At 39.1% G+C, this 24,302-nt stretch overlaps 2 protein-coding genes across 6 annotated transcripts in view; one reads left to right on the top strand and one right to left on the bottom strand.

Annotated features, from left to right (window-relative positions):
• ECHDC2 (enoyl-CoA hydratase domain containing 2) lies at positions 1-5,541 on the top strand. 2 transcript variants are annotated; one of them, XM_021404696.1, is made up of 10 exons: positions 1-180; positions 1,068-1,135; positions 1,702-1,789; positions 1,899-1,985; positions 2,591-2,683; positions 3,223-3,279; positions 3,668-3,855; positions 4,262-4,312; positions 4,579-4,626; positions 5,269-5,541. In XM_021404696.1, the coding sequence occupies exons 1-10, from the start codon at positions 78-80 to the stop codon at positions 5,344-5,346; spliced, it is 861 nt and encodes a 286-aa protein (XP_021260371.1). In that variant the 5' UTR covers positions 1-77; the 3' UTR covers positions 5,347-5,541. The 2 variants fall into 2 exon arrangements, with proteins under 2 accessions (XP_021260371.1, XP_021260372.1); XM_021404697.1 differs by having other exon boundaries at positions 43-180; positions 970-1,135.
• The window catches only part of LOC110402521 (protein zyg-11 homolog B), a 20,744-nt gene continuing 4,587 nt past the window's right edge, over positions 8,146-24,302 (bottom strand). For 2 of the 4 annotated variants that reach the window (XM_021404683.1, XM_021404684.1), the window contains exons 2-14: positions 23,205-23,370; positions 20,069-20,823; positions 17,707-17,847; positions 16,585-16,761; positions 15,811-15,875; positions 15,025-15,124; positions 14,892-14,942; positions 14,127-14,288; positions 13,987-14,034; positions 13,177-13,374; positions 13,035-13,087; positions 12,031-12,128; positions 8,146-9,864 (exon numbers count right to left, since the gene is read on the bottom strand). In XM_021404683.1, the coding sequence (XP_021260358.1) occupies positions 9,674-9,864; positions 12,031-12,128; positions 13,035-13,087; positions 13,177-13,374; positions 13,987-14,034; positions 14,127-14,288; positions 14,892-14,942; positions 15,025-15,124; positions 15,811-15,875; positions 16,585-16,761; positions 17,707-17,847; positions 20,069-20,823; positions 23,205-23,370 (2,205 nt within the window). In that variant the 3' untranslated portion in view covers positions 8,146-9,673. The other 2 variants (XM_021404682.1, XM_021404685.1) reach the window with 2 other exon arrangements.

Below are 24,302 nucleotides of genomic sequence, written 5' to 3'. Positions count from 1 at the left end.
TCCTTAAAGACGCAGCGGCCCGGGCCCGGCCCCCGGGTTGAGGAGGAGCCGAGGCGCGGAACGGGCCGAGCGGCGCCATGATGCGGCTGGGGCGGGCGGCGCTGCGCTGGGGCCGCGGGGGGATCGCTACAGCCGTCCCGCGGCGAGGCGCGGAGGTGCAAGTCGGCGGGGACAGCGGCGGTGAGTCCGGCCCGGCCGCGCCCCGCCCCGCCGCGGGAGCCCCGGAGCTCGGCGCGGGGCCCGGCCGCGCCGTGGGGTGGGGCCGGTGTCCTCAGCAGGCTCAGGAGCCGCGCGTTGCGCGCCCGTGCCTCGCCCCGCCCTGAGCAGCGCGTTCCGCGAGCTCGGGAGCGGCCCTTCCCTCCTGCCGCTGGGAAGGTGCCGGCTGGAGCACCGCCGTGCTGCCTGGGATCGGAGAGCGAAGCGGCCGTGGGCCCTCTTCGTGCACAAAGCGTGCAGGAGGCGGCAGCCAATAATTTACAGATCGCGGTGCTGGGCCGGCGTTCGGCTCGGACTTAGGAACTCTGAATGGAGTCCTCTCCACTAATGAGCTTATTCACCTTAAACGAAACGGAGCTGCAATTTGGGGGCAGTTGTGGAGCACGAACCCAGTCTGTGTCTGTCTCATGCAAACAGCAGTTCCCAGGAGATGTTTATTTTCTCATTAAGAGATAAACACAGACTGTAAATTAAAACCTGAATTAAGTAGCACTTGAAACAGAAATGTAATATAGATTTTTTTTCCCCCGTTACTGCAGTGTTTCTACAACATACTCTTGGAGGTGATGTTCATTATTATTTTTTAAGATCTGCTTATTTATGTTACTTGTAGTGCTACTGAATTTTACGGTCACCTCGAATACAGGATTTCATAGGCACTGAATTTCTTGGCACCAACTTTCCTGCTTTTCCTGGCATCACCACTTTTAAAATAATTGGTTGCTTTAGGATATACTTTGTATACATTTTCAGGAAAGAGAAGATGCAGCATATGCAGCTATTGTTCCCATTTGAATTACCGCGGCAGAGAATTAAATGAAATGTAACTGAACTTGTCTCCTATTACAAAGGTATTGCTGAAATCCTAATGAACCGACCCCATGCAAGAAATTCTTTGGGAAAAGTATTTGTAGATGAAGTGAGTATGGCCCTGGCCTGTAAACATGCTTGGAATCACAATCAATTAATCAATGCGATGAGAATTGCTGTGGGAAACACGAAGCCGAGATTTGATCTCCTGAAGGTTGGCATAGGCTGCGTTTGGGGTGAGGCAGGTTAGGCTGAGGGAAAAGATTGCCATGTGTCTGTATCGCAGCAACGCCAGGTGGGGAGCAGATGGATAGCGGAGTTAGGTCAGCTAACTGAGATGCAAGTTAACGTCTTCACTGGAGTAGTTACAGCAAAGACGTACGCACTGTCAGACCTTAGCAGAGCTCTGATGATCTTTGATAATAGTTTACAGAGAGAGTTTGGCTCATACCTGGGCAGGCAGGAGAGTGTAAGGGACACGATCCATTTTGAATGGAGATGAGAAGGAGATGGAGAAACATCCTGAGGCTGGCACAGAGGGATCGCGGATGTGATTTCTGGGAAATTCCTGGCACGGGTAGAGAAATTTAAAAAAAGCATAGATTAGAAGCTTGCTATAATTTCAATGTATACCTCCATATACTTAAAGCTTTTCTTTTTACCTCTCCGTCACAGCTTTTCAGTGCTCTGGAACAGCTCCGCTTTGATGAGAAAGTTCGTGTGGTGGTGTTCAAGAGCAAAGTGAAGGGTGTATTTTGTGCTGGTAGGTAATGGGTCTGCAAACTACAGTTAAAAAGACGTGGCTCATAGGGCTGCATGCTGGTCAGATTGTACAAAAAAGCATTCTAACCTTTTTCTTCCTTCCAATTTAGGTGCAGACCTAAAGGAGCGTGAAAAGATGGACGATGCAGAAGTTGGACACTTTGTTAAAAGGCTGAGAAATCTCATGGATGAAATAGGTATGTGATTAGCTCAGCTGGAAGACCCCCTGACAGAAATGCTGGGGGAGGGGTGGGATATCCATTTAGGAGAGGATCCTTACCTGGCTCCAGCTTATGCCTGATACAAAGATCTGATTAGAATTAAATACTAACTGTGCTGCTGCTGTTTCACAGACAAGATACACTTCAGTACTGAATTCTCTAAGATCAAGAGCAGTGGACAGACATACATACAAGTATCTGCTATTAACAAAGCATTCTGTATAGAATTCCATGTCATCCTTGAGAAACAATGCTAGACAAAGTCAAGCACTCATTATATGATGGTGACCTAAGGAGGAGGGACTTGGACTTCTGAATGTATTTGACGAGTGTCAGGGTATCTATACCTGCCACTCCTCTTTTTTTGGACTCGTGCAATCAATTTTCTTTCCCTATTTAAGAATTGTTGTACTCTTACTAGAGAAATAGCGAAGTCAAATCTGACAGAAATACCAGTGAGAACAGCAGAACAACCAGAATAGAAAACTACTAAATGCTTGAAATGTAGATGTTTATATTCCAGAAGTGACTGCAACAGAGTTTTGGGAATAAAACTTTATAACCTGTATTGTCTTCTCTAGCTGCCCTGCCTGTACCCACAATTGCTGCAATAGATGGCTACGCGCTGGGCGGGGGACTAGAACTGGCGTTGGCTTGTGACCTTCGAGTTGCAGGTCTGTGTGTTGCTTAATATAGGACTGCATTTTAAAGAAAGCCTACCCTCATGATAGCTGACTGTTATAGGAACCTCGTAGGTTAATAGAACTCACACAACTCAAGAAATATGTTGGCATTTGTCCAGAAATTGTTAACATCTAGTTACTTTCAGTAAATTAATTTCCTTGCATACTTTTAGACAAGATTAGGATTCCTTCAGAGAACTATTCACTGGGGGGATTCAATAGTTCTTATGCAATAGTGGGCCAGCACTCTGGCTAGATCTAACATTCTCAAATCAGCTTGGAGAAGTAAGGCTTTTGCTATTTCAGTTCTTTCATCCAATTTTATCCACTATGGGCCTGAAGTTCATTTGTCTATATAATATTGGTACTTACCCCTAATGTGGCAGTCATACACATCGTTCACCTGACTTGAGATGGACATTAAGCACTGTAGTGTTCAGACTTTCTAGCTACCTGGAAAAACATAGTACAGTTCATTTAGGACAGCATGCACGTAAAAAATTAACTAAGTGCCTTTTTTTCTTCAATAGCTTCATCAGCTAAAATGGGTCTTATAGAGACCACAAGAGGGCTTCTCCCAGGAGCAGGTAACCTTCATTGTATCTTCAGCCTCTTACTTTCTCTACTGTTCCATAAATATTCTGCCATTAGAGCACTTGAAGTGTGCTCCTGTTTGGTTTTGAATATAATTTAAGTAACATCATCTACTAGCTTGAGAGATCTCTTAATCTAGAGTTCTGCTCTAAATCCTATCTTGCTGTCAATCGAGGGTGGTCCCTTCACTCCTTTTCCCATTCATTAAAATACTCAGCAGTGCTGAAGACTTTCAGACATTTGTTGAAATGTTGACACATTCAGCCAGTAGTTGTTAACCCTTTGTTATCAGACTTCCCTCTTGCATAAAGAGACAAAATGCTGTTGCTTTTCGGGGCATTTCTCAGAAATGGAAAATGGTGTTCTTGCTCTCGTTCTAAGGTGGAACCCAGCGCCTGCCCAGATGTGTTGGAGTAGGTCTTGCAAAGGAACTCATTTTCACGGGGAGACAGATAGATGGACACGAAGCCGCCTCAATGGGATTAGTAAATCATGCCGTGCCCCAAAATGAGGAGGGAGATGCAGCTTACCAGAGAGCATTAACTTTGGCTAAAGAAATCCTTCCTCAGGTCAGTGTTTTATTCATAGTCAGTGTAAAGAATGCATTTCTGCTTCCCTTAAGAAAGAACAAACAACTGATATTTTTTTCCATGAAATATCCAAGTCTTAGCTCCTCCTGTTCCAGTCTCTTAATTCTGTTCTTTCTTGTGAATGCAGTTTCTGTGGGGGGGGGAAAAAATGTAACATCCAGTTATTTAACTCAAAGAATAGTTCTACTTCCCAGACCTGTAGGATACATGTATGCAGTGTAAGGTGGCAATCTATTCATTGTAGATAACACTAAATTGTATCTTAGAAGTAGTTAGTTAACTTACTGCAGACTGCTTTAGACTGAAAGGTCAATTGGAGGTAGAGTGGTGCTATAACTGCTGCTGTATTGTGAACTGATGTGGCTTTTTTTTTTTTTTAATAAAGGCTCCAATTGCTGTGAAAATGGGAAAACTGGCAATAAACAGAGGAATAGAGGTAATCTTTTAAAATACCATAGTAAAGGAAGCAGATAAGCAGCTCTTACAAATTACTACAGTAAAAATATTTACAAAAGTTAACTATAATCTTTGTTTAAACAAGGCCTTTAAACCCCTCTTAGGGCTTTTAAAGACAAAATTAGTACAGCAGGGTTTCATTCTACAGATGGTAGGCCTGCAGTTCTAATACAGGAGTGAAGTCTAATGTCAGTCACTGCCAGTTAATTTTTACTGCGTTCCCCTTTCCTTCCCTCTTGTCCACAGGTTGATATTGCATCAGGGATGGCAATTGAGGGGATGTGTTATGCTCAGGTAAGTTACCTTCAGACTGCTTTCCCAAAAGGAACCAAAACTACTGCGTATTTTCTAAAGCCAGATATTCCCAGCATCCTATTGTATTTTCTCCTCCAAGAGGGAAGACTAACAGCTAGATCCCAAGCTTTGACAACATAAACTAAGAGCAGTTCCAGATCTTTATTTCAGAGTATTAATTACTGTGTCTTCAATAGCTGCCTCTCAGCATGCCTGACCAAAGTCCTTCCTTAAATAAATATCCTTCTGCCTGAAGATGAAACTAGGAACACAGTTACAATACATTCATTAAAGCATCGGTTTCTCTAACAGTTTTAGTCTTACCTTAAAAAAAGATTCCTCCTGTAGTCATTCTTTGACAAATTTTGAGGGTGTGCACCTTTCTTAGTTAACCATTTAACTGCCGTGCCTCTAAGCAGTATTAAAGGTATGGAAAACTCCTAGGTAGTCCTCTGATTGCTGGGCTTTGTCTTGGAAACTGATTTTTCACTATAACCCGGCCTCTTTATTTTCCTCAGTGCAAAATGTATCATTTTAAGAAAAGCAATCTCTGCAAAGGGTCTGAGACCACTACTGCTAAGTTGATTGGTACTTAAAGGAATTAAATTTATTACCAAATAAATATATATTTCTTTAATGCAGAATATTCCCACAAGAGACCGTCAGGAGGGAATGGCTGCCTTCAGGGAAAAACGACCACCTCAGTTTATTGGCAAATAACACTTCCTATCGTGTTGTCTTAGTGGTTTTTTTCAATGGTAAAGTGAGGAGGACCTGCTATTTCTTGGGATTATTTTTGTGACTGCACTGCCTATATTTAGCTCCTTCTCCTTGCCTTGGACTGCATTTCTGAATACTCACTGGATCATTTTTCTCTAAGGATTCACAAATAAAGATTTGACTTTGTACAGCTGATTGATCTTCTTAAAGAACATACATCTTTCCTTGCTCTGCATCTGAAACAAGCTAGCCCTAAGGCAGTACAACCAGATAAACAAAAAGTTAATTAACTGATTAACTGATTATTAATGTCAGGATGGACTGCCTCTAGGCTGAACCAATGGATCTAGCTTCTAACCTCATTCTCATGCATACGATCAGTTCTCCTTCTCTGGTTCAGTAGATGACTGCAGAATAATGCATGTGTGTAAGGTGGGAAGCAGAGCTGCTATCTTCAGAGACAGCATACTCACAGCCTCACTGTAGATACGACTTCATAGATTCTTTTCAGTCTGCCAGCTCTGAGGAATGCTGAATTACCAACAGGGGTCAGGTGCTCACTGTGACTGAAAGGGCATAAAAACCATATTTCTAAACTGAAGCCTAACAGTACAGAGGGATTTGAAGTCTAAATATTTGAGCCCAGCTTCCTTCTCAGAAAGGAGGGGCTGAAATTGTCTTCCTAGAGGACTCATAAACTGTGCTTTCCTCCAGGCTAGCAACACTGACCTTACAGGATTGTCCTTTAAGAAGAGATCCTGAAAGTAACATAGTATTTCTATAAGCATATGTTTATGCTTGCAGTTGTTAAATTTGTCTTGAGGCTAGGTCTTCTGTCACACAAGGTGTATGAACCTACACTAGTAGCTCAGCAGGGCTCTCTGGCCGTCAGGAACTCTTTGGTCATTCTCTTTGTTTCATAGACATGGCAATTCCCCTTCAGCTGAAGTGAAAAAAATAGAAAAGTTTATCTTTAGGAAAGTTGAAGAGATAATAAAGGTCTAGGCAAGAATGTGGCAGTCAGAAGTGGCTGAGGATTTCCTTTCTTCCCCCAGTTCCATTATTCAGCAGCTCCAGTGAGACAGAAGATTATATGCTAGTGCAGCAAAAATTCAAGCAAGCAAAAATATATTATACATTCTAATTCACCCATCACTTAGCTACAGAGTCTGATTATAAAGAAAGATAAAAGGCCTTGTTTCTCTGAGTTCTAAACAACCACTCTTAGAACAGCTCTCAGAAGACTGAACAGAATAAGACTATATATAAAGCAGTCACAGACACATCATGCAGATAAAAGCCTCATTTTGAAATTACACTGCAGTTTTTTGTTGGTACTGAGGAACCCCAGACTTTCCCTGTACACAAAGTAGTGGCTGCCAGCTGTGCACTCTGCAAGGTGGTCTTTACTTCTCAGCATGAAAATTCCCAGCAGTCACAGCTTTCAAAGATGTCAAAGAACATGGAGCAGCTTTGACTCCCTATCAGCAAATTTAAAGGCAAAACAAAAAGTAGATACGGATTATTAAATACTTGGTAGGCTTCAGCAATGCACCAGTATGCTTTAATTTTTTCTGTTCTTTCTTGATGAAAATTTATCAGTGGGTCAAAGTATTACAGAAATCATCCTGGCAGAAATCATCTGTGGAAATCATCTGTGAAACTCGCCTATAAATATACTGCATCTAAACATCAAGAAATGTGATGAAAAAAAGAAATCTATTAACTTAGAAAGAAATAAAACTTTCCAAAGGTTGCTTTCCATTATCAATGCTCTTTCAGCATTCAGATATGCCCCTCAACATAGCTCTGTTGCTTCCAACTTCCCTGGACTGAACCCTTCAAGCAAAAGTGGATTACTAGAGAAATAAGCTTTTAGTAAACACAAGAGGTTATCAGAATATACTTAGAAAATGCAACTTACCATATTAGAAACAGTCTTGAATCAAACCAGAACTTCACTGGTGCCAAAACTTAATGATACTGCAAATGAGGCAACCTTACCAGATTACACAGTACAAGTTTCCTTTTAAAGGTCTGCAAAGGTAAACTGCAGAGGCATTACCTTCAGTGATAAGAAATCTTCTTATTTCAGTGAAATAAGAATTTAAGAGTTGCCTCCAGAATTACTCTACCCTGGGAGGAACTCCTGAAGCTGCACAGCAATATGAAGAGTCTCTAAGTGGCACACGCAAGCAAATTTTTTGTTTAGTAGGTTTACAGCTTGCAGCCATTCATATTTTTTGGCTTAAAGTAGTTCTGCTCACTGTTGTTTTCCTGAAGCAAGTGGGAACAAAACAAGAAAGGTATGAAAAACCATTTACAATTCTCTGGCTATAGATTTCATGGAGCAATATCTTCACCATCTGGACCAATGCCTGCATCAGATTCATTTTGTGCAGCACATGGTAGTGGAGATTTAGTTAAGACGATGCACTAATTTCTCCTGTTATTAGGAGAAAACAGTACTGTAAGAAGAGCTGTCACATTTGGTTTAGATTCTTGTGGTACCAACCAATTCATATCATACCCATTCCATTAACACCAATTTTGACAGGGCGTGCATGCCATTCCACATAACAAAACCTTCACCGCAGAAGCCCAATAGCAGACATCCCAGAAGGGTGGTGGATACAAATTTGCAGATCGTTATTTTAAACCACCTTTGTAATTCAAAGCTACAACCAGTTTAATTTCTTTCTGAATCAAGAAAACAGTATGTGATCAGATACATGTAGCGAAAACATGCTAGCCAAATTATACCATCATACAAATAGCAATTACACAACATGACACTGATAAAGTTACTGGATTGGTTCATTTTGAAGTTGCTGAAATACACAATAACTGGATTACTGAAGATTAGAGGTGATGTTTTTATTTGAAGGATGAGAATTAGGGAGGGAGAGGAAGGGAAGGAGTTAAAAATAGTAAAATATGGTCATCCTGAAGTAGTCATCCCTGCTTGTAAACTATCAAACATAAGTTTTCTTTTTAAACTGAAGTACCAATATGTTTACAAAACAGTCTAAGAATATCAGTCAGTTCCCGTGGAAACACGGAGACTAACCAGACAAACAGAAACAATTCTTGAAATAAAAGTGAATTTGAACCGACATGCAGTTTGCTTTCATCACTTGTATTTTATCAGGCATCCATATGCTGTGCAATACGTTTCATTCAACACACCATTTGAAACCCACAGGTAACCAAGGAAGAAGTAAGCTGTTACAATTAGCGTCTTTATGTAAAATTTCACACCTCACAAAACAACGCAATCGACACAGGTTTTACACAGAACATTGGGTGATATTTTGCACTGCGGTGACTTGGAAACATAATTCACTGCACAATACTAACAGTATTTACAGAAAACAATCATTAGTCTCTTATAAATAAGGTGACCAAATATCCCAGGCCTCCTGTTAAAACATGCAATCCCTTTCAGGATGAAGACAGGTCAGTATCTTGCTCTAACGAGCCTTCTATTTCCCTATCAGTTTTCCAAACAGAGAAGAAAGATCCCACACAAAACCAGAGTAGTCAAACAGCAAAATCCCCTTCGTGTTATCAAGTTTAAAATCTCAAGTTTAGCTCATTCTTTTAGTATTGTGTCTCCTATTGAACTTGTTTCTGTTGCTTTATTTTAGCAAGTTTCCACTTTCCCTGACGCAGTGCTGATCCCAGCCTTACTGAGAGTACCGAGGACTCAGGAGAGCTGAACTTCAAAAAGGCATAGTCTTAGCAGCAAGGAAAACAAAAGAACACAGCTGGCAGGCAAAAGAAAAAGGAGGCTGAAGTCCTTACGCTCAGAAGGGTTATGGGAAGATGGACATTTTGGTCGCCTTAGTTACAAGTCTCGTTTGTAACTTGCATGCAGGAACTTTTGTTTTAATCTGTCAAAGCGTTGAATACCACAACCACGCACAGTTCTACTCAAACACCAGTCCGGTAAACAGTTTTATAAACAGCAATCATAGGGATGAAATAACTTTCTGTCCCGGAAGTCAAAAAACAAGATGTTCCTAGAATTGTTTGGTTTTTTTCCTCCCCAGATGTGCATATTAATCTGTACAAGTCCAATCTCTTTGTAGGCAGCAGTAATCCTACAGGTGTGACCAGCTCAAGCAGCGACCCTTTACAAGTTGCGTATGCGGTTGCCATTAAAGTTGACATTCCCCAAAGGTTACCGTACTTGGTTCTGGGTACCACAATTATAGGTAAATCACTTTAATGGTGACCACTATATTACAAATTACTCCAGCTACACACACATCAGGAGGGATTATTACAGAGACAATACTTTACACTCTTATACCTTCAGCTTTCAGTTTGGTTTATTTTGTTGCTGTTTTCTACATGGAGGTGGCCTCCCATGACGCATAATGTGTTTTTCCAAACTATCTAGGATGGCAATAGCAATCCTCTGGACATGTGGATCAGTCTGGACATTTTCCTTGATGTTGTACAAGTGCTGTAAGCCACCCTCTTCAATTAACATACTGCAGTACCTGGCAGCTGTAATAGGATTAAAAAAAAAAAAAAGTAATAACCAAAATCATCTAAGGTAGAAGTAACAGTTCTGTAAACAATGCTTCAAATTCACTTTCATCTCCTAAGCAAGGCAGCATTCAGGACACTTCCTGAAATGTCTTCTGAAGTGCATTTGTACTTTGATGGGTGACAACAGGACAACAGAGTTGTTTTGACAGGATGCAGATTGTATCTGTTTTCATGTCTGTCTTAGCTAGCTGCCTGCAAAGTGCCTTGTAATATCCACAGCATTCTTTCTCCCTCCCAGCATTTTAAGTGCACATATATAAATTTTAAGAAAAAGGGAGCAGAAATATAGTATCTCTGAGTACCCAAGTAAAAATATCTTCTTTACCAAAGACTTTGATTCAGAATAGTTAACAAAAAACGGTACCACATATACCACGTCATTCATACGGGCTTGTAGAGTGAAGAGGAAACAGTTCCCTTGAAAACAGCTTGCTAAATGCTGCTTAAGCTGAATGGTACATGGTGTAGCTTCACTATGGCAAGTTGGTAGGAAAAGCTTTTCAGAACAAAATTACACTTTTCTTTCAATTTCCATTATAGCTTTTAAGAAGTCTGCATCAATTCCAGTGTTACTGCATGGAGAGATCAGCTATAAGAAGAGCCACACATAACACAACATACAAGCTTCAGAGGTTGTTCCAAAACGGTCAGAGCGAGTGTAATGCAATCCACGGAGCATTATGTCAGGTGCACCCAGTTTCACTGTTCATCTCAGTGAAGCACCACCTGAGTTGTTTAAATCCTGACATTAAACATGTCAGCAGGGATCACATTTACTGCAGTGCTGCTACTATTTTAGGTAAGTTAGCTCACTGAGGTGGCTACAGCATCGTGAAACAGCAAAAGGAGGAAAAAAATCAACAAGAAAAATCAATGCTATTAAATCCAGACCACTTTTTATCCTCATCTGACGATGACAATATAACACATCTGCTCTCCAAGAGACAAAGTCTTTTTAGTGCCAAGTATCAAAAGCTTAGGACTTTTCTCCCTATAACACTTCCTATTTCAGAATTAGATACATTTTTCCCCAGAGCATGTCATTACATTTGCTATCGAGCATTTGGTTTCTCTGCAACTTTCTCTGGAAGCTTCTGGCACCGACTGCCATCAAAACTAAACTTCATGACACATAGTCAGGATATAAATATAGACATTTAATAAATATAGAGAAAAAAATTAAGACTCTACTATTCTCAAATTAGGTGTACGTTATCCAGTTATTTGCAGCCTCTGCATCCTACAGTGCAGTTACTCACTGCCAGGACAAACCTCTGTGGCATGCTGAAAGTTCAGAGGTTAGGCAGCACATAATAAACACTAAAAAAATAAATAGAACAAATAAGACTATACACCGAATAAACAGGGCTGAGGTACAAAGAGGGGAAGAAAGCTTGTTTTAATTTCACTAACACCAAATTAGTTGGTCTGAATGAAAAACAAACAAACAAAAAAACCCACAACTATTACCCAGAGTCTGACCACTACAACTTTGTCAGAAGATATTTTATCTAAAAAAAAAAAATCACTAAAAAGCCAGGAAGGTTTGTCAGGTCTTACATTTAGGTGTGCTCAGGGGACTTATTTCCTACCTCAACAATTCCGCATTTCATTACATGCTCTCAAGGCATTTTACAGAAAAGATGCTGGTGTTCTCATTTTGCAGATGGGAAAAATAGATTAAGAAGGTGCCTTTCATGAAACAGCACGTTACTGCAAAGGGTGATTAGGGACCAGAATTAACTAAAACTTCTATCCTGATGGTAAGGCATAGCTACCTGCTGTAATCCTAGCTCTCCTTTAATTTGAAAGTTTTCTGCCTTTTACTAAAATTAACCTGAGTGAAAACACCTGTGCAAGCTGCAAGCGTAGGTAATCTTAACACATGTATTCATTTTGAAATTAATATTGTGCATCAAAAAGTAAAATTCTGGTAAGTAAAAAAGGATATAAAGACCTTTTTCTTACTCTTTTCCTGCCTCATTTTGTATAAGCCTCAATGCAGTTTCTCCAAAGTACCAGGAATGAAAACCATAGGAATTCCTATTATTCCCATTTCATGCTAGTGAATAGCATGCCAAAAAATAAAAACCATATAGGTAATTTTATCTTAATACATACGATTTTTGCTGCAGACATGTTGCATGGCCCACACTGCCCATAGCTGGACACCTGGTGTCATGAAACAGCCAAGTAGGGGAAAAAAGGGATTGAAAGACCTATTAGAAAAAAAAAAAATAAAGAGAGAGAGATAAATGATCAGCAGCTTATTTTGTTATTAGCTGTCCCTTCAGAGATCATACATTGCCTACTCATTTACCTGCTGGTTTTACTGGGAAAGACTTCTCAGTAATTTGGAGTTTTAGATGCAGTGACTGCCTTTTAACATTTAAGGTAATAACTAGCAAAAATGTATATAGTGGATACACAGTATATTTTTGCCATTGCATTTTGATGATTCTTACCCCTTAAAAATAGGAGAAAACAGTGGAAAGTAATTACCCAACTGTGCTTTATGTATCTAGTGACAAGACTAGAGGGAGTGGCCTCAAGTTGTGCCAGGGGAGATTCAGGTTGGACATTAGGAAATACTACTTCTCTGTAAGAGTGGTCAGGCGCTGCAATGGGCTGCCCAGGGAAGTAGGGAAATCACCATCCCTGGAGGTGTTCAAGAAACGTTCAGATGTTGTACTGAGGGACATGGTTTAGTGGGAAATACTGGTGATAGGTGGATGGTTGGACTGGATGATCTTAGAGGTCTTTTCCAACCTTGGTGATTCTATGATTCTAGGGCCTCAAGCCCCCTTATTTAGGGCAGATGGTGCTAACCTTGTGCTCACCAGTGTAACCATACTAGTTGACCTTTGTGTCCAAGTCTTTTAGACCCAGTGTACCTTAATATCTGAAATGCAGGCAGAACAACATTACATTTACCTTTTACAGGAGCCCCTACCCTTCTTTGATCATAAAGGGAAAATCAGCTCGCTGCAAATTTTAAGTTGATAGGTGTTTTTTCACTGGACAAAACCATGTCAGCCTGGCAGCTCACTCTGCTTCAGGAACAAGTTTTAAATTTAATTCAGTTCTACTGTATTTTCCAAACTCCAAATCAAGGCAATAGTTACCTGTAAGCCACCATCTCACATTCTGGGGTTGGCCAATTCAAAATGGCGGAATGCTGCAAAATACAGAACAAAGAACACTCAATCTTAAATACAAGCATACAAAAATCGAAGAGCATGATAAAGTGCATCATTATTTCAGTACCAGCTGTTCAAGGAGAGAGGTCCTCTGGCTGCGACTTAATGTCCAGGCCTGCTCTCCTCGAGATATTAAATGTGCAATAATCCCTGCTGCAAAATAGCTGACTTCCACCTCCACGCTGTGCAATAATTTACTGATGTGGTCTATAAAGTCCTTCCACATTAATTCAGAATGGAGTTCTTTAACTTCAGCTATGTTATTCTGGAGGGGAGAGGAAGAGGGAGAAAAAAATAAAACATCAACAGAAATAATATGATTGAAGGAAGACAAACATATAAATTTGAACTACACTGTGCAAATAAACACATATAAACACCAAGATGATATCCTCATATATCCAGATGAAAATCAGATATCAAAATACTGCTGCTGTTTTTGAAAACTTTTCCAGTTTAATACAGAAATTTGCCTTAAAATACAGAGGCTTTGTCATAAGTAATTCCAGCCCATAGCATGTAGATTACACTGATGTATAGGGTAGTTTTAATGCTCTCAAAACACAGTCAATCTCATTAAGTCTCACCAATGCGCAATTCTGAATTCCACTGATTTTCAATTACTTTTTGCATTTAGATTTATCTGAAGCCTGACTCTCTGCCCTTTCTGAAAAGCTCTTCTTGTTTACTGTAACCATCAATTTCTGTGTGATTAGTGCTTTTGAAGAACTGACAAAATAGTCTGAAAAAACATCAGTAAAGAATGCCATAAAGATTAAAGAAGAATGTAAAAATATTAGACACATTTTCAGATTAACATGGTAAAAAAAGATTGATTTTTAACAACATGGATTTCAGACATTTTTGTTCATCTCACCAGAAGCCCAAGAACCTTCTGTTGAATGGATGATTCTGATGGAAAAGACTGTGGAAAAAAGAAAGAAATTATATGAAACTGTTTACAACATTAATTATAAACCTAAGTTGACAATCCACAACACAAACTTTACTCCTCACCTCTAAAACTCTCATGAAAAGTTCTAGACCTTGATTTTCAATGAAGTGCCGACATGTTGTTGGTGATTCATCAGTGAGGTTCCAAAGTGCACTCAGTGTGAACTTAAGGGTTGTATCTACAAGATTCTGATTTGTTTTCTGTTTAACTATTTGTAGTAGTTGCTGGAAAAAAAAAATATACCGATTACGATTGCATATCTAAAATCCTATCCGCTCCTCTGCTTCTTTTTGCACAGACTCAGGTAATGCAGACTATCATTTATAAACAGAATAAAGACCTAAGTAGTTAGGGTCAAACTTTACCCCCTCAAAACATAGTATTAAATGTTTCCCTCCCCCTTTCGGCACTGTCACCTGCTACAGGAATTCCTTTGTTTCCACCATAATCACATGCATAGTACCATTACTGCTGGCACAAAGCTATCCACAGAATTCTGGGAAGCACACGAACACTGACAGCACTAATGATTTAATTCAAATATTCTCTTTTGAAACAACTTTAGTCTTATATGATAAATTTCAAATCAATAATTCCTTGTTATTCTACTTTGTATTAAATTTTGTCAAGCTTTTCCCCTTGGGCTTCTTTTGACCTCTAGCAAATTCTCCAGGCTTTGTCATTCCAAAGAACTTTCAAATGAATACAGGCTAATGCATTCTTAGAATTCTCTCTCCTTATTTTTATATTGTATCTTTAGGAACACTGCTTGCATGAGCTGCTTGAGAAGTTGGTATTTCTGACTGTCAAGAAAGCATCTGACATACCCTAACAATGAAGAGCTCTGCGCCAAGTTGAGCAGTTTGCTCCGTCGAAAGCTGTAAACAAACAAAACTACAATCAGCATTTTTTAAGACTTCAGAAATACTAATTGATTATATCAAAGTTTAAATTTTGTACCTTTGCAGCAAGAATGGAAATTATGGCTACAGCCATTCTTTGCATGTTTTGATCTTCATGATTACACAGCCACTGCATAACAAGTTTGGCTGCTTCAAACCTGAAAGTTAACAATAAGTTTAGTTTTCACAAGTCTCACAAGTCTTAATCAAAGAAAGATGCACACAGAAGACACTTCAGATAGAAATGCGTGAAAGATGAAACAAACAGAAGCATGCCTCGTACCAAAAAACGTACAAATGGGAAATTACAGGTATTGCATGAACCTTGGTCAACTTTAAGTTCTTTGCTTAGGATCTCTTACTTCTAATTATACATCAAAGTGCGCAGTAACTGCTTCCAAAGGAAGAAAAAGTTGACATGATCTTCTGAAACAGCAGACCAGTATACTTCAAAAGCCTTGGAGCAAAACATCCAAGTAGAAATTCTATGCAAAACACAATCCCATCATCACCCAGAGAAATTTTGACTCCTCTAACACAAGATTAGTGGTTGATCCAGGAAGGTGAAATCAAAAATACCTGTATACTAAAGGATTTTTTCAGATCCTAATTCAAGGCAATTGTGAATTACAGGCCCAAAATACCACAGAACACACAAATTAGCACATGAGAATGATTTAAATTGAACAAACTGCAGCCAGAAACCCTGTGAATTATCAAGTCTGTAGAGTAGCCATGATTTTCCCAAGATCAATAAATCATAAGCTTATCTCAGTACTAAACAACCAACAACAGAAAAGCTTTCTGCAACACTACAGCTCATTTTAACTGACATAAAACTTGCCTGTTAAATGGAACATCCTGAAGTATCCTGTCACTGCACAGAGAAAGAAGGCAATTCTTTTGCAGCTATAAGAAATTAAACAGAAAGATTTCAGAGACATACGTATTTCAGAATACTTTATTGCTATGAATCCTTAACATATTCCCAAAGACTGTACTGAAAATGATTGCAACTCAAAAAAAAGAAAAAAAAAAAGGAGCATTAGAGTAAAATTATTCCTTCACTGTTGGTCAAATACTGTTTTCCCTGAGAGGATGCCATAAAACCCCAGCTTTGTAGTTTAATCTTTCGTATAATTACCAGACACACAGACAAAACCCACATAACACTTTTAGACACTGACCAGAACATTTGTTAGGACATATATCTAGAACTGTTGCTACACCTATAGATATCTAAGGAAACTCTCTGCAAAACAGAAAATTAAAGCCCATTTAACTCCTATTATTTAACCTTAAAAATGGATGTTTTCAATAGCAACACTTGTCCAGAATCACACCACACCATTCAACACTGACCAAGTAGACCAAACTTTTTGTAAAGTCTCTAAAAGTCTTTTTAAAAAGCTTCATTATGGTTAACATTGATTCTACCAACTACAGTCCTAGAAGGAGGAAGTAAAAAAGAAAGCAATATTTACAGAAATCTTGCACAAATGCATCTGTACGAGTACTTGCTTACAGCTACTCTTGAAGTCATGAGATGTAGAGAAACCTTTCATGAGGCTCACAAGAAAAAGAAACCAGTAGGAAACAAAGAAATTTCATCTTTTACCTGTTGATGATTTGGGAAATGTTCCATGGCTTTCAGGAGCAAGTGAGTGACATCGGCCAGAAGTCGCACAGGCATGCCCGCTGCTAAATCTTGCTTGGTTAGGTTGAAGACACATGCACTTGCAGCCAACTGCACTGGCAAATTCAGCGGATGATTTCTCATTCCAATAACCACAAGCTGAAATGCAAGAGTTTTGCCCACGTTACACACAAATGCACTCATGCACATACCCCACGAGCAATCCATTGCTGCTGCAGACCACAACAATGATTCAGCAGCAGCCAGTATCTGCTTCCTTTTCACTTAAGTGAAAAATTCACATGGTATGATTTTAATTCTCATTAAGAATGTTTCCTTCTGCTCTGAGATTCAAAGCTGGCAACTCCTATTTCTCCATCTCCTTTTGCACTGTTTGCAGCAGCCTCTCAAAGGAGACGAGACCTCCAAACATAGCAAAAGACCTACATTTTTCACAGCTTCTTTTCAAAATATGTTTTTGGCTACATATATTGATTATGATCTCACTTAAGAAAATATTCTTCTTTATAATTGATTGTTGAAGTCTTTTTGATAATGAAGTGAACAAGATCAAAGCCATTTGTTCTACTTGAAAGAAGATGAGGGGCAGGGGGATGAAGTCTATTTTACTGATGTTTCTCATGACGATCACAGTAGAAATTAAACCATCTCTGGTGTTCTAACAACGTACAGCCAATTCCTAGAATAAGTGTTAAAGGAAGTTTCTAGGAATTGCCACTAGTTAGAGCCCAGTGTACGAATATGGTCTGACCTAACACAGATATGACCTAAGGACATAATTCAGCACCTGTAGAAAACTCCACTCAAAATCATATGAAAAAAATAACGTAGATGCTACTAAATTTAGACATTACCACGTTAGTCCAGATCAATTTTAGTTAATGTAAAACACTAACACAGCATCATCTACATCTCCATAGTTAAATTACTATTAGTTTTAATCCATCATAGAATTTTAACCTTACAAATCACAATAGAAGTGTAAAAGTTTAAAAATTATTTTTACCAGGGCTTTGAGAACGGCCTCCTTAAAAATAGTTTAAGGAACGATACAAGACTTTCTCATCGAGACTATTATTTTACCTTTAAAATTTCAGGCTTTGTTTTTTCCATTACATGTGTCAAGCTGAATAAGTGAAAGAGTGCTTCCCTCACAAAGAAGGCCCGTTCACTGTAACGCTTCAGTGCTTCAGAAATCTGAGTTTCATTTGCTTCTCCGGATACCTGTGAACAGAGAAATAATCCTGAGTTCAAGATGTCATCATTCACTGTAAGAACTCTGTTCGTAAAGTGGCAAAGCTGCAGTTTCAAAGACACTCATATTTTTAGCCAAAGTCTTCAGTAAGCAAATGGTTACGTTACCTGCCCAGCTTCATCTAGAACTACATCATCTACACAAAGGATTATATTGAATTATTCTATACCAAAAAGAATTCACTTTATGAGTCAAAATTAGGCTTCAGTTATCTCTATAAGCACAGCTACATGAAACAGCTACTTAACAGTAGCACTTTGTAACTAACGGAAACTGCTTATGATACATCAAATGCTTAAAAGCATACACAACTATATGCTCCATGAAATTCCTCTGCTAAGCTGACAAATACGGTATTTTGGCTGATATTTTTGGCTTGCAGTTCTAGCTCTGCCAACAAAAAATATTTCCTTTTTATGTCTACAGCAGGTTTCCTATAAACTAAATCTGTAGCAATAGCATTCCAGCATCATATTAAAGTAACTCATACTGACTGCAAAAGAAATCATTCTTAAAACCAGACTTTAAATACACATGAAAACTAACAATGAACTAATTTAGGTGAATAGTGCATTAGAAGATATGAGCTGTTGACGAGTAACAAAGCTTAAGCTTAGAATACTAAATCAGCAACTAACTGCAAATTTTTCCACTTCCCAATCTTCTCCATTTTCCATTTTACCACATTTTACCTACTTTATATCTGCAGTTGCATTGTTACAGGTGGTTTGTTCTTCAGCCCTGCTACTTAAAGAATAATTGCTGCAAACACTTTTTAAAATACTCTCAGGGAAGCATAACAGAACTTGTTTTAACCTAATTTGTCACACAAGGAAAAGCAAACGTTCATAGATGGAAGTGTCACATTTCATGCCAAATTTTTCCAAACTTGCTAGACCAGGAAGATATCACAGCCCTGACAGAAATGATATCAGCTTGGACTTTGCTTTATGCTCTCTGCTGATTAAAACAGAGCAATCATATTTACTGACGTGTTTTGCAGCCAACCATACACTATGTGAAGAACTTCCACATGGCTTCATGGTTTCAACTACAACATCTGTCTGGTGTTTAATCTTATAAGAATTTTCTATAATCATATTTCACAGGACTGTTGTAAAGCTAATGATATTTTACTCATGCTGTCTCCACAAGAGCTGTGTTCTGTTTATTATTTCGTAGTGTCTAAACTGAGCAGCTGAATAGTTCAGTCCAGTCACTAATGAATTCCAGGTCACCTCAAAAAAAAAAAAAGGATGGCATAGCACAGTCAATTGTATGAAGCATGTATTCTAAGCAGCAAGGATTATACTGAATTATTCTATACCACATGTGAGGTGTCATTCCATGATGCCATACATCAATCGTATCAAAGGGGAACTTGCTTTCTCCAACACTGTTTCAACACTCGTACATATTACTGCAGCTTTAACAACTCGGCACTTGAGAGACCCAGCCGTTAACAACTGCCAGAAGATCAAGATGAAAATTATCATTAAATAATTGCCATAGCTGCAATGCCTATAACAAGGGCATTCTAAATTTTTTAAACTGAAGTATAAAACTCAATTTGCACAGGAGATATATGGCCACATTACGCAAAACCTTCCTCATTCCCTCCATAGTTTCCTTTCAAGACCTCCAAAAGACCTTTCGAGGTAGACAGAAGAATTGTAACCAGGAAATTACAAATTGTGATGGAACACAACAGTAGTTCTGTTATTAAATTTTATCTCCTGTACTAATCATTAACTGCTCAAAGCTGATGCAAACCATACCTCAACCTCTTCCATATTGCTGCCTCATGCTACACACTGTGCTGGAAGCATGCAAATATTATTTCAGTAAATTATTTCAGACTAGACCAAGTTCTTCTCTCCTAGACCTAATATATTAAATCAGGACTTGAGGCTCACTGAAAAGGCATATAAAAACATGTTTTTATATAAAAATAAATATAATATATATATAAATATAGATGTAAATATATATATATATTTACAATAGTATTATTTACATCTAGCAGTTTCTGTGCCAGAATTAAGTAGAAATTTGAAGTCAGTAATAAAATTAACAGTTAAAAAAGGAACCTACATCCTCCTCCTCAAACACCCACATGCATTTGTGACAAATGATTAGATCCATATTTCCTGAACATTTTAATTTTTCTGACAAATTCCCCCACTTAACCTTTAGGTTTCCTTCTCCTGTTAGGAATTCTGAGTAGCCGGCATCAGTAGCTAGCAATCCTACAAACTGCATGGTTGGCCGTTGCTGGATAAACGCTTCTACAGCCTTATCTGTGACATGCTTCCTTCCAGAAATGTCCAGAGACACGAGGTTAGGCAAAATATCTTTCTGTTCCAGTAAACGAAATGCTATGTCTGACGTGAACTGTTTGTCATCTGAAATATCAAGGTGATTCAGATATTTTAGTTCTCTTATAACATCCAGAATCTGCGTTGTGGTCATTTTCAAGCATTTCAGGTGGTGCATGGTCAAAGATTTCAGGCGGTCTTTGCAGGTGAGAAGTGCTGTTATGTCAGTAACCGACGTGTTTGATATATCCAGACTTTCTAACCTAGGGAGGGAAGCGACATCTGCCAGGTCCTCGTTGTAGAACAGAACGTTGGTAATACTTAATGCACGAAGCCCAGACAGCTGACTGAAGCACCTCTCGTAGGGGTCTTCCAAAGAAAGAGTCAGTGAGTTCAGCACAAGGCATTGAAGGTTTTGTTGGATCCATTTATTGCTCCCAAGCCCGCTTATAATGTCTGTGATTGTTATATCTGCATTCACCCCAGTAGCATCAAGTTCCACTAGTTTGTGATGGCAGAATGCTTTCCGGAAGGCCACAGCAGAGATTTTTGCTTTCCGGATGCAAGCTCGCTTCAAACGCATCTGGTTTCCTCGGAAGATGCCCACAGTTCCATCATTCAGAAGTCCTGTTGGAAAACAGCATTAGTGTTTGGTTCTAGCGCTCTAGAACAACACTTCTACTTTAAGAACCCAAAGGGAAACAAGTAAGAAGTGTCAGCAAAGAGAATTAATTGCAAAATAGCACATCTTGGACTGTTACGCTCCTGGTCTCACAATCTTTTGAAATTCTGCTTTGAAGATTATGAATGCACTTTTGGATAACCTCGTGTTAAAGAATAGGACAGCGAAATTACGATGCAGTGCATTCACAATACCTGTCTTGTTCAGAAGGTGTAACATGCAACAAAGTAAGATGTGGGTATAATTTGAAAACATTCAGACTACAGCCTGGTGTTTTTGGCTTTTCTCACTGGAACTGGATAGAAATGTGCTAGAAAGAGAATTTCAAAATTCCTTGAAGCTTTTATTCCCTGGACACAAGTCTGTTAACCTCAACATAGCAATTAACAATCCACCTGCATCTTGCTTTAACTCAGTTGAGTACTGAAGCATTCAAGTGAACTCGTAAGCAGGATCAATACACTATATAAGCCAGTTATTTCACAGATCCTTCATGAAGAAGGTAGGAGTGTTGCTCAGAAACAAGCTACATGTGAGAAAGAAACCTAAAAAGTTTCAAAGAGAAGTAGCAGAAGGGTAAGTAAAGAGTGGGAAGGAGAGAAAGACAACAGTGAAAAAAGGAAATATAGCAGTCTTGCTTGAGATTATTATGCAGTCATTTTATCATCTTGCTACAAAGCAGAAAGATTAATAGTCTTTTCCTGCAGCATCCTGACAAAACACTAGCTAAAAAGATTAGTTCCACGCACAGGATTATTCAAAACACATTGGAAACACCAAGATATTTTATTTGTGTCATCAATAGAGCAATTACTATTTTATAAACAACCATATGAGGTGGGCATGGGTACACAAGCATATATATAAAAGGAGTAGGAAGCGTCTTTCCTTCTGGTTTTTCTCAAGAGAGTTGTACATGTCAGTGTCCCTATTTTGTATCTTCAAGCATACTGAAAACAGAAAAGAAACGGGAAACACAATATATTTGAATAAAAACATAATTAACGCTATAGTTTGTCTAGATTTAAGTCCAGAGCTAGTAATTGCCTCTGTAACGTAGTTAAATATTAAGATCTGCAGACCTTTCTAAAGAACAGTTCCGGCATTTCTGACCAGAAAGCCTCTTTTGCAGAAAAGGCAAAAATATAACATGAGGGAATTGTTATAGGGGAGATAAATGAAGTGCAATAACTTGGTTAAAATATAACTAAAATGTAACTACTTAGTAATTTTTGCTAATCTTTTACATGAAGGATCAAATTGAGCACGCTGGCTGGCCTACCTTAGCTGACCCTGCTTATCTGGCATCATTTTTTTTTTTATTGGCCTTCCCTCACTCTGACACAGCGTTTGTGATGTTTCTGTGGCTGGGACTACCCTTGCCACTGCTAGCACTGGCAGTAATCTTCTGTTCTTTGAGTTGGATTTCTTGGATTTCTGCTCTAAACCATTACTTATCAGAAAGCAATGCATGTTGAAAATTGAGCAGTTTTTTACATTTGCGTATTTCTGGGACAATCTCTTCTGCTCTATCAGGCTGGAAACAACCGGGGAAAACTAGACCACTAATATTTGCACAGCCAGCCAGTCAAATCTGCACCTACAGGAGAGGGCCCTCGCTGTGTTTAAAGCATTTTTTCTTGTGTCTGTCTCATCTCTAATGGAAGTTTGAAGGAATGGGAATCCTGCCTCTTCTCTAGGGTAATCCATTCATTCACTGCTTTCATGCTACAAAGCTTTTATACAAGCTTAACATTTTCCTTTGACGTGCTTAAAGAAAGCAAACAAGACTGCATCTCTCCCATCTAATGTGCTGACAGAATGCCACAGGCCAGTACCTGACACAGAAGAACACCACACGCCCTTAGAAAACAACTACACTGCAACAAAAGTGCTAAAAGTGATGAAAAACCATTTTAATGAAGAAATCACAAGATTATTTCATAGTTTAGTTAAATGACACCCGGTAAAGAAAACATAATTCGATTAATTGGTCTGCAGAAAGTACTGAAATACTTGAGCACTGTTAGAAGTTAAATCTTTTAAAAAGTGATTGAAAGATCTATTAAAGAACAATCACTTAAAAGAACATTTGATTATAATCCTAAACACGAGACAAAGGCCTTTCTATTTAGAGCTCTGCGTATGGCTGCGTGACATCCAGCTGAACTTATGGCACAGCCGAAATACCAGAAATTCTCCAGTCGGAGATGAAGGAACGCATTTTAAGTAGCTCCAACAGATTCTACTACAAAACACACCAGAACTGCACTGTCGCACCCCAGTAAAGCGCTTTCACTGATGAGCCACAAAGAACTGTTTTTACCATGAAATGCCATTGTCTGCAGTAATCGATCAGCCACTTCCTGAGGAAACATCCCTGGCTCCTGCAAGCACAGCGTTCCATCTTGCCTTTCTGTACAGAACTTCTCTAGGTTAGCAGTGAGGAAATTCAAGCAGATGTCAAGTAAGGAGTAAGGAGAAGCTTCCTCCTGTCACATGCAAGACACAATGAAACAGAGGCGATTTAGTAAAATAATTTTCTCTAAGATTCTTCCATTCCTCTATACATTTGTTTTGGGGAAAAGGATTATTTTTGTTAGCCCCGTTCACACCTGAACAAGCAAATATTACAGACGAGAAGCCCCTTAGAGCAGCACTAACCTGGTAAGCCAGGTCACACAAGAATCAATGCCAAGCTGGTGGGCATTTCCCTCCCAGAACTCACCCAGTCTGCCTGCTGGCGTTCACAGACAGCTTCCCTTATTTCTGATGAGAGAATCTGAATTTATGAAATCTGCTGGGAATTAGTCAAGATAGACTGAAAGAATTACTACATCAAGAAGTAATATTTGACTGAAATAATTATTTATTTTAATCTTCCATTTAAATCAGTTCACTCTCAAAGCTGACCACCAACTTACATTAGAAACAAAGATAAATCTCACGTAGTTTGGAGGAATTTTTGACACTGAAAAGGGCAGGTAAGCCTTTGGATTTAAAAAACAAACAGATAAATAATTTTCAGCTGCAACAAGGTAACAATTCTTACAGTATTTCCTCTGATAAAAGATACCAGTTTCCTCCTTTTTGTGTTGAGGGCCTGGAAATCCTACATAGCACTAGAGCACTGGGTAGAGAGGACAAGGTAGAACACGAACTTTAATTTCTCCTTCAGAGGCTGAGATTCCTTACTGATATCCAAACATCTCTGAAGTTTCCCTTCTTTTATTCAGCGTCTAAGAATAGCCTTCTGTTTTCGGTCTCGCAGATTAATCAACATAGAGGCCAACTCACAGCGCTGTGAATCATCCCCAGCGCTGCACAAAAGAGGGCTGAGTGACTGGTACACACTCCCCCGGATAGTTTTGAAAATAACAGCATCAACTGTTGCCACTTCTCATCTGTAGGGGTACGGGGGGGG

This window comes from Numida meleagris, chromosome 7, assembly GCF_002078875.1.
Source record: "Numida meleagris isolate 19003 breed g44 Domestic line chromosome 7, NumMel1.0, whole genome shotgun sequence".
Classification (NCBI taxonomy): Eukaryota; Metazoa; Chordata; class Aves; order Galliformes; family Numididae; genus Numida; species Numida meleagris.
Note: the sequence above shows the minus strand (reverse complement) of the source record. Positions and strands in the feature narration are given on the sequence as shown.

Excerpts from the sequence above, each read along its gene's own strand:
- ECHDC2 (XM_021404696.1), top strand. The coding sequence starts at position 78 with ATGATGCGGCTGGGGCGGGCGGCGCTGCGCTGGGGCCGCGGGGGGATC. Across the intron at positions 1,790-1,898 it reads GAAGGGTGTATTTTGTGCTG|GTGCAGACCTAAAGGAGCGT; the intron begins GTAGGTAATGGG and ends CTTCCAATTTAG. Across the intron at positions 2,684-3,222 it reads TTGTGACCTTCGAGTTGCAG|CTTCATCAGCTAAAATGGGT; the intron begins GTCTGTGTGTTG and ends TTTCTTCAATAG.